Consider the following 10,565-nt stretch of genomic DNA (forward strand, 5'->3'; position numbering starts at 1 on the left):
AGGTAAGGAGGCAGTATTCCATAGCCAGAAGATGTGAGTATGTTGGCGCCGCTCTGAGAACAGCGGAGGTCCGTGCCCTGGTGGTGAGATATCAAACTCTCGCTCGGAGCCTGCCGGCCACACTTCAGCAACCAACAAAATGAGGAGGATGACCCTCGCGGAGCGCAAGGCCCTCAAGGGCAGGGGCACCATACAACCAGTAGGCTAATCGCCGCCCAACTGAAGATGCGTAGAAGACTGATTGGTGATCTAGACCTACAAGCACACAGATTGGGCGCACGCATGGTGCGACCCCACCCTCCGCCCCATCCGCGAAGAAGGAAGAGGAGCAGAGGAGAGAGGAGGAGAGGAGAGGGGAGGTGGAGAGGAGGAGAAGAGGGAAAACTTTCCCTTTCTGGACTATGTCGTCCCCTCGTCAACGGGGCAACTGGGGTTGGAGGCGCTGCAGAAGTATCTGGACGGTCATCGTGAGTACATCTTGACCCAAGACTGGCACCGTACTGACAACACTGGAGGCTGAGCCTAAACATTGTAAGCAACGATGACGGCCTTGATCTTCTTATTTGATATTGACGATGGGATCAGAGATTGGCGTAGTCGGCGGTTGGTGGGCGGCGAACTTTTGGGGCTGGGCCGGCGGCGACCGAGCCAGCGATTCGTAAGTGGATCTCCCTGTTCGACGACGGCAGTGGCCTAGGCTTACCCAGCATCTGTACACAGCTTTAAGCACTTTAAGGTGAGCCTACGAGAAGCCGAAATGGAGACTGAAAGGACCGAGTGCTAATGATGCTTCCAAGACAGGGCGACAACGGGCCTTCGGGCATAGAGTGTCTAGATAGCGAATCTGACACGTTTCCTTGCTGAACCGATCTTATCCTTTTTGCGACATGAACGATGCTATAAAACTCTTCGACAACGGCCTGAAAAGATCTTCCCAGCGTCCACCATCCTTCGCGGCGAAGCAGCATGGCCGAAGAGTCGGTAGATCCTGAGCGGGTGAAGGCGAGCCCGTAAACAGCTGCTACACCAGATGGGACGGCGTGACATACTGCGGTGTCCGGGACCGATGCATTGGTAGAGACAACGCCCCTAGCGTCAGCTATGCGCTTCTTGCTCCTAACCGCCGACCTCTTGAGGATAGACCAGGTTCCACTGGACGAACTGCAGGCAACATACGTCGGAGCTTTGAGGAGCTTTTGGATACGAGGATTGAGAAAACTCAAGCTATCTTGAAGATTGAAGAAGCTTTGGAGTGAACGTTCCGAAATGGTAGGGATGGCCATTCGAATGCCCCATTCTCACTGAATGAAGCTGGTAATTTTGACACTGCGTCGTTATGCTAAAGGGTATTAGGAGCGCGTGGTATTGAGACTCTGAATTCGAGAAAACTACCTCCAATGCTCCAAGGCCCATTTCATAAGACGAGGGCCAACAACCGCGTCGGATGCCGCTGCGCCGATGACTACAGCGCCGTACTTACTGATGTTTTATAGCTACTATGGCCACATTACACGTGTCCCATCGCACGGGTGATCTGGATACGCTGCGTCTGTATTCCGAGATCTGGCAAGAATGTAGGACCGTAATGGATATAATACAGCCATGTGATGGGATAATATCCGTGGATATAATCTCCTGTCTCGTTTTATCCTTCATTGCTCCTGAGATCGCCGGTTCGCTCTAATCTATCAAGTGGCTTAGTCTTTCCATATCTTCGGCAATGCGTATCGGCCAGTCCCTGTGCAAACAGGGCGGTAGACGCAGCCGTCTAGGCATGAATTGCCGCATTTCATTAAGCTACACGGAGACCAGTATTGTGTTTTGTGTTTGCTATGCGGCACACGAGCCTGCAACGCAGCAGTCGGGCGGGTACATGTGTCCACGGATATCCTTAAGGCAGAAGTCCGTATAAACTTTACAAAACATGTGAGGTGGCTTGCAGTATGACGTGAGGGTGCATTCGACTTGGCTGCCCCTTGACTGTGTTATGTCTACTTCTTCGTTGCTCCCCCAGCCAGGGACTACGAATCATACTACACAAGGCAGGTCTCGCGGTATTCGGTTGCTCCATGGATAGTCGCTTACGTCGTGGAGTTTCTACCGCGTGCGATGACCTGGGAACGGTCGCAAGTCCTGGACCTGTGGCGAAGGATCAGTACAAGTAAGAAGCCGACTGAAAGCCGGTGTTGCGGAACTTCGTGAGCGATCGGCCTCCAGCGCCGTTGTGTGGGGCAGCCGCGGTCGGAAGCCGATGTTCCGTCATCGAAAGATTACAGGCGGAAGAGCATGTGAGTCCCCTACGGCAGGATGTATCCTGAAGACTTGCCAGGGAAGAAACTCTGGCCCAGAGACGGAACTGGCGCTGTCGGAGGCCCGGATCTGATGGCAAAGTGGTATGGTAACGGATTCGCAGTAGCCGCGATGCCGATCTAGACAGCTCCTGGAGACCTAGCCAGCGGACAAGCATATCCTTCGTCCAGAGGGTTGTTCGATGTCGAGAGGGAAAGAGCTACACGAACTCATGCACATGTGAAGAACATGGTGGGTGACCTGGCGGTCTTGGATCGGGGCTGATACGGTAAGTTACGAGTACAAGCAGCTTTCGGCTGAACGACAGTCTTGCGGGCTTACAGTGCATCGTAGAATGATGCGGCGGAATACTTTGGAGAGGAGTGCGTCGTAGCAAGCACGGAAGGATACATTGGAAGCAGAAGGGAGGCTGTGAGGTTGAAAGAAGCTTGGGCGGAATTGATGCCTGCGGGCCGGAAGACCAACACCAAGGAACATCCTTGTCAACTGCCACAATCCACTGGACCATCGCTCACCCGGGTAACCTCGGCCTCCCTAAATATCTACTTCGTACTCTTTGCAAGAGGAGACTGCAGCAAGAAGCTGATGTGAGCGATCTTGACGTCTTCAAGAGCTGCTTAGCCGCAGGCATCCCTCTTCCGATTCGACAGACGAGCATGGAGCTTGCAGGTCGAAGATTTCATGGTCAACTTCTCAATGGGCCACGAAAACCGGCCGGCATCACCTACGCAGCGGGGAGGATTCTTTCTCCGCAATCTACAGTCATGTTTAGTTAAAGACTCACCCCATAAGCTGATCCGTTTGCGCAGGCTTGGTGACGAATCTATTCGCACTTAAAATAACGTCTTCAGAGCTTTTCTACCCGTGACAGTACGCTCACTCATACTGAATCCAGTCTCTTAGCTACGCATGGAAGGCTGAAACCGTCGTCTTTGGACCCACAGCGATTATGTGTCCGCCTGGATTCCCTCCTTACGCACTTCACCCTTAGGAGTCTGACAACCTCTCTGAACCACCACTCACCGACAGCCAGATCCAGTTGGAGTAACGCACATTGTTTCAGCGAAAAACGATGCAAAATCGGCTCTGCACGGCGACTTTCGGTCTTTCCGGTAGTCTGCTCATGGCCTCGAACCGCGAGAGTACATTGAATCGAGGGTCACATTCTTGGATGACAAACACAATCGAAACAGTGTCTGGAGTCTGTCAAGTGACATATTCTGCTACCGCTTCCCTTGAAGGGGAGGTCTCTGAGTTTGAAAACAACCCCTGGGCGCTATTTGATCATCATTTTGCGAATAGAGCGCTGATCGGCTCCAGTAGCTCGGCATGATTTGCTATTCCCATCTCGTCGAGACATATTCAGAGGAAACCGAGGCCATAGTGATCAGTTTAACAAGTCAGGAAAGCATCCGGTCCCACGGGCTTTGCAGTACGATACACACTACACGCTTCACGGGCCGTCCCAGTACCAACAGGGACGCTGTCACGATTATCACGTACTCCGTCCGGCAAAGTGCTTCTACAGACTCATCGCGTACTTGCGGAGGACCAATTTAGCGTTCAGCGGAATCAGCTTTCGAGACCTCACAAAGATGTGTTGGATATTCGAGCCAGCACCGCTTGGCTACTAGCCACCATAGCTCGAGTATAAGATATGCTTCCTCCACATGGCTAAGAATGGTACTGATTTCGAGAGAGGTTCTCGGCTAGAAGCCCTTGATGGGTATGCTCGCTCTATGTATTGAGGCCATCAGTATCTCCAGGAAAGCAGAACAACATTACTGCAACACCAAGATCGAGCCCGCGAAAGCTCGGAACATCGCCGTGGAGGTGCAAAAAGCTTGCAGACATAAAGATTCTAATCATCCAAGGCGCCAACAAGACCCTCGTGGAGACGCACCGCTTCCTAGAAGGAACAGCGAGGACTTCTGCAGAGGAAGGGTACTGGATTCTTTCGGGGCCGGATGGCGCCTACTCCAACAGCTTCTCGAAACGGTAAGCGTTCGTACAGCGTATTGGAAGAACCTTGTCAAACGTGGATAGCTATCCTATCCCGTGACTATCGATCGAGCCTTTGAGAAACTAGCTGTTTCTCAAGGGAACACTCCGAAGTACCATACACGAGCTCACTGTCACGTCCCTTCCAAATACCATAAACACACTGAGATGACGACGAAGGAGACAACGGCAGCTTTACGCAGCATCAAACAAGCACTCCATAGTGCTATATCTAGCGTCGAGCGAACCCGGACCTGAAGCAGCTGGGATCGCTGTAGAAGATACGGTAGCCGTACTCGTTTAACTAAGTGATGAAGACCCGAGTTCTGGGACAATATCGCCTTCCGAATGCGGCAATATCGGTGGCTTTGTAGAACATCGCAGAACTTCTACACAGCGCTTCTACACAGCGCTGCGGCGACGCGGTGGCAATATTGGTCGCACAAGAAACAGCTGCAAGACCATGAGGACTCCAGCGGATGAGCATGATGGTCCCAAAAGCATTTGCAAAGAGGATTTGGGCTCCAGCGGATGGCGGCGCCGCGGTGAGAACGACCCTGAAGAGCGTGAAGGCCCCAGCATAACAGCGCAGATCGGAATGGCAAGCAATAGCTGGCACGATGTTCCGGCAAGGCGTCCGGGCTATCGGAACTCCACGACGTTCTACGTTTATGTTGGTCTTCCGAATCCGGCTATATGTGTGGCACTCGTCGTGAGGCTGTCACTTTCCACAGCAAGTGGCACTCACACCAGGGCTTACAGCTGCAAGGTTATGCCATGGGGAAGATACGGCGCTGCATCAGCTGCGCTTGAGGTAGTACTTGGGATTAGTAGATTTCCGCTAGCAGAGTGGCATTAACTTCATCCCTAGGTAAGACCAGCAAGGCTTGATGGAACAGAAGGCCCAAGGGCCACCCGAAGAGTTCGTTGCCGCATTTATGCCCAGCTAGTCCAACACCAGATTCGCGATCATGCTGGACTCATGATTTTATTAATCGTAGAGCAACCAGACAACTCCACATGATAGAAAGCAAAAGATATTGAGCAGGTTAGCTCTTTAATGCACTAATTACTTAATATATCTTTGGCCTATAAGATGTGCGCTTGGGCTATCCACCTCTATGGCCACAAGTAGCTGTCTATGCGGCAACGGATTTTTCGAATGTCCCTTGGCCGAATAGATCGCGTATGTCGACGCTTAAATGGTTGCAAAGGAAACCTGTAGAGACCCGGGTCTAAAGGTGCGAACGGGCGCAGTAAGGTCGTTAATATAAACGTCGGTGTTTTGGCACGCTGAAGCTTGCGGAGGGTTATGAGTATCGACAAGACATATGGAGCCGCGTCATAAATATAATTGATGCATATTGGCAGAACGTCGGCCAGGTCCCTGCTTATGAAACGGAAGGATTTGATGCAGTATATGTCCGCATTCGACCGTTTTAAGAGAGGCACTACTAATTACTCATCGTGTCAGGCCTTAAACGTAAGGCTCGCGGCTGAATATAGCCGACTGCAGAACAACGTAGAAGCCGGATCCCTAGCAACGCCAACAGCGCCTTCCAGAAACCAAGGTGGGTAACCGCGAGAGATAACAGTCGTCGCCTAGCGCTCCGCACATGCCTTCCGCTGCGACCAGTCTGATGGCCTGCGAACTGCTCCACAAACGAAGATTGTTCGAAGATAGAAAAGAAACAATGGAGATCCGCAATGGAGAAGCTCATGATGCCGCACCGAACTTCCCCTTCCTGGCCTCTGCCTTGGCCTTATCCGCATCAGACATCCAGGTAGGAGCACCACCACTTCTCTCAGTCTTATTCGTCTTCTCCGTTTTATCCGTTCTCTGCGTCTTGTCCGGGCTTCTCCTCTTGCTGCCGTTCCTCCTCTCGCCTCCCTTTTGACCTCGCGGTCCGTCTGCTCTCCTGCCCTCTCCTCGGTTGCCGCCCCTGCTCATCTTGCCCCTTCCACTCTCATCACCACCCTCTCGTCCCCTCTTCTTGCTGGTACGCTCAGGCAGAGCCTCGTTGAGACCCGGTGGCCCAGCGGTCTCACCAAATTTCTTAGCGCGCTCAAGCTTCTTTGTCGCTTCTTCGTCGGTTTCCGTGATACCGAACTTCTTAGCGCGGGCGCGACGCTTCTCGAGTTCTTCTTCGAGAGTCGTGGCTGCGAGGCCGGAGCTGAAGTCGACCGGGGTCTTCTCCTTCTCTGCAGGTTTCTCGGACTCGGGCTCCGGCGCTTCGGTTGTGCCGTTCGCAGCCTCGGCATTGTCGGTAGCGATATCAGCTTTGATGTCGGTCCTCTCAGCCTCAGCGTCTGCGGCCGGCGCAGCTGCTTCAGCATTCTTCTCCTCCTCGTCAGCCGCTGGAGCTACCTCCCCAGCTGGCTTATCAGGCTTTGTCGCATCAGCTGCATCGTCATCCCAGTCGATCTCGTCGTCACCTGCTGCGAGCATGGTGGATGAAGGCGCGGTTGCGCTCTTGGTCCCTTGGGTGTCGGGTGCCGTCTTGTCCGCTTCTTGGAGGCGCGTAACCATGTCGGCTTTCTTGCCGGTGTGGGGGAGGCCGCGCTGCTTGAGAAGAGCTTGCAGCTCGTCATTCTTCATCTTCGAGTAGTCGGTCATTGTGATTGTGGAGGAGGTAACTGGTGATAGTGATTTGCGTCGTGGAGCTGGCGCGAATGAAGTTGGTAGCGCACGTCGCAGTGACAGAAGCTGTGCGGCAAGGTGGAAGAGACGAGGATGAAGGATTGAAGGATTGGAGGATTGAATGACTGACTATGAAGCGATTTTGTCAGAAGTGAGCGATTAAGGGTTCGTGTCAATAGAGTTCACGTCTATTGTTCTCACCCAAGGGACGAAACAGGGAGCTCTTGGCGCATGCGCCGGCCAAACCTCGGCTCTCCGGACACCTCAATATCAACCAACACCGCAGCATGAATGTTCACGCGCATCAACCTATGCTACTGTACCGATAGGCTTTTCGTATTCAGGCACCGCTACGCGCGACAGCTCACTATAACGCGGCAAATGCATATAGTCCGTATACTAATGCTGCCGTATCGGGTTGGTATGTTCAAGCAAGCTAAAGGTAAACCATGAGCAGGCCATGTGGAGGCGGTCGAGTATGAATCGCAAGAGCCAAGGAAAGTGTAGCGAGCAAGGCCTGAATGGCAAGTTTCGAGCTTCCTGCGGGTTGTAACAAGGCAATTTTCGCCCTGAGTTTATTAAGAAAGACACTATAGTACGAGGAAGATACCTCACAGGCCCCGGTAAAATAGTCAATTTCTTGACCTAACTGGAACATCGTTGAGAGACCGATATTGTGTTAGTTGAAGGTTGTAGCAAGTCTTCAATGTTTCACGGATACATTGGTCAGACTCTATCTTTCGGCTTGGTAGAACTCTTTCTCGGTCTTACGGTCGCTTTGTACCACCTACTGGAATACGCTGGGATATCCGAGGCGGGAGAACAACACGACAGCCAGTCCACAACAGTGTCCGTCCTTTCTTCGCTCAGACGGCTCAGTTGTGCCGATGACGCTCGGCGAGCTGTCTGGAGGCTTATATCCCTTCCTTCATCCGGCAACTCATCTCCGGCACCGGTTTACAAATCGAGTGACAAGGCAAGCGCCTATCGTAAGCACATGCTGATCTCCAATTTTGCCGTTCCCGTTTCGGCTCGCCATTCCCTTTGCGTAGTGATCTGAGTTGGGGTCGGCAACGGTTGGACGGCTCATCGGTCAACGCTTCAGAATCGACTAGGTGAGACCTACATGATCTTCACGCCTTAGTCTTACCCTCGGCTCTCATTGCCTTCCATCCCAACGTTCATCATTAGCCAAGTCATGGTTTCTTGTCAAGCCAGTCGTACTGCTTGGTTTTCTTTATTGAGTTGGCTCCTCCACTAGTCCTAAGGGCATCCAAGTGATTGTCATACCTTGTGTACCATCTTACTTACACAGTTGCTTGGTTGGGCTCAGGGAGTTGCAAGAAGCACATAGGTTCCACTGTTGTATATATAGTATAATAGAGCATAACATCATTAACTTTCAAAATTCTTTAGACCGGTCACGCTGCCTTCCTATCTGCCTGCTTTGGGTCAGACTGACCGGGTGTGCGCGTGCTTGAGCCAGCGTCGTGTTGGACGTAGCTCAAACCCCCCACGGAGGAGATGACGAAGCGGCCCCGGCGCTTCGAATCTGCACCGTGCGAGCGTCGCTTCACATCACACTTTGAAATCTCCGAACCTAGCAACAGCACTCGCGCCTAGACTTGCCAAAGCATATGTGCCGCAGGCCGATGATGTGCTCGAAAGACGCTTGTCCACGGGACGGTTAGACGGGACGGTTCTCACTTCGGGACCAAGCCTGTCTACACCCTCTCCGCTCTGAGTCCAAAAAGCCAATTTCAACGTCGCTGAGCCGGCCCGCGCAAGCTCCAAGCCTCTGGTTGGGGAAACCACGGTCTGACGGCGGGTGGAAGATGGAGAGCAACTCCATCCGCGCGAGGCTGCCTCGTAGGCGATGATCAAGATATGGACATCCTGGGATCGGAGACGCCATTGGCTAGCCTGCTAAAGTGAGCACCCCATCCCAGATAACGTGACCGAACCTTGGCAAAGCCGGGGTCCAAGGGAGGATCAATCACAGCGCGCAGCCGGGGTCATTCGAGTGCGTTAAAGTTGTGGCTTGCGGCAGGCTCCACACCTGTGGGATCTTGACACTACGCGCCAAACATCGGCCCGTCAGCGTTGGCAGAGCATCCGAAATCGGCACGCAACATCGTGAGAGAGAACGATGATACTCAAGAATAGATTCCTGTTCTTCAGCATCGGCGTCTACGGAAAAGCGGTGACTTTGACGATGCGTTGTCAACTGTGGCGCCGAAGATCTCGAAACACAGCCACACCGCACAGAGCCGCGTTAATGCAGCTAAGCATGCAACCTTCAGCTTTGCTGGGCCCTTCACACGGGGTTTCCGATTTGATGGATCTATCGCTACGCCGCTTTGGAGACGTGAGCAGATTGCCGTTGTTGACACGCAGCCTCATTGCAACAGCAGTTCTACGTCATCCATTCGAGGCTCCGCTCGGTGTCAGGCTATGGTAAGCGGACACTGAGGGATCAATCTTCATGTCACTGGCAAAGCCAGCAGGAATGTCTTGATGATCTTCAGGTCTGACTCGTACTGGCACTTTTCCCGGCTCGTCAGCTGCCGGGGGAGATGTTCTGCCTCAGCGCGCAGCTGGTGCCGCTACCATAGCGTTCGCGGCACAACGCAGAGGCGCTACTTTGAGCATCACCACAAACTGGCACGGCTGATGGGGAGCTCTGTGCAGCCGTACCTCGTCCAGCGGCCGGCCACTTCTGACAGAGGTTGTCTGCCGTCACGCCTGGGCCTCGCGCTGGCCCCACTTGCACTGGGCAGCCACGAATAGGCGTGACTCCCCGAAACGCCCTCCGCCTACTGGCTCCAACGTTGTTTAACACCGGCTTGTCCTCTCCATCATCAGCCTCCAAGCGCCCAACGGCACACAGGCGCCGTTGATGATGGACGCACGCTACTGCCGACTCAGCCCAGCTGCCCGGCGACGCCAGATGCTCGCTGTCGGTGCTTCGCTAGGCTCTGCGACTGGGGCGAGCCCTGTATATTGAGTGCGTACCCCATCCGCATAGTTATCTCCGTTTCACTCGTAGCAGTTGTCTTGCAACGGGTACCTATGATCCATTCGCCTCAGATCTTACCCTGTCCTTCTGTTCCTTCCTAACAGCGCACCAGACCTTGCGATCCAACCCCAACCACGGATCGTGGCGGCAAGCGACTTCGCCTCGTCCCGGGATTCGCGGTTTTCCCCACGCTGTACTTTTAGATACGAAGACCCTTGAACCACGCTGTGCCTCGAAGGATTTCCGAAACTCGCTGCGCCATCTTGAGTTCAGAGAGTTCGACTGAGCGCGCAACACACCCTGCTTCCTACGCCGCGCCATCGACAAGCGCATTATTCCACTACTCGGCAGCGCCGGTGGCGTACTCGAACAACACAGATACATCGCATCTGGGTCTACTTCGAGATCACCGCGGCCCGTTTGGCATCTGTGATAGTAGTGTACAGTCACCACACCAATATCCTACCTTCGCCGCTCCGCTCGATCTCATCTTGGAGCCAGCCGCGGCGTATAACCAGCTCCTCATAGCCCTTCATCGGCCTTGTTCGACGCCACTCGTTGTCACTACGAGTATTGGCTGTCTGACACACTGCT

General features: G+C 53.5%; 2 protein-coding genes across 2 annotated transcripts; one reads left to right on the forward strand and one right to left on the reverse strand.

The window, feature by feature from the left end:
- Window positions 1-139: 139 nt before the first annotated feature.
- W97_02406 (uncharacterized protein) lies at window positions 140-662 on the forward strand (the record flags this gene model as incomplete). Its single annotated transcript, XM_007780306.1, has 3 exons — window positions 140-199; window positions 254-467; window positions 586-662. The coding sequence occupies 3 exons, from the start codon at window positions 140-142 to the stop codon at window positions 660-662; spliced, it is 351 nt and encodes a 116-aa protein (XP_007778496.1).
- Window positions 663-6,028: 5,366 nt separating this feature from the next.
- W97_02407 (uncharacterized protein) lies at window positions 6,029-6,928 on the reverse strand (the record flags this gene model as incomplete). Its single annotated transcript, XM_007780307.1, has 2 exons — window positions 6,029-6,639; window positions 6,748-6,928. The coding sequence occupies 2 exons, from the start codon at window positions 6,926-6,928 to the stop codon at window positions 6,029-6,031; spliced, it is 792 nt and encodes a 263-aa protein (XP_007778497.1).
- Window positions 6,929-10,565: the final 3,637 nt, after the last annotated feature.

The sequence above is a fragment of the Coniosporium apollinis genome (assembly GCF_000281105.1).
Source record: "Coniosporium apollinis CBS 100218 chromosome Unknown supercont1.9, whole genome shotgun sequence".
NCBI classification, from domain to species: Eukaryota; Fungi; Ascomycota; class Dothideomycetes; genus Coniosporium; species Coniosporium apollinis.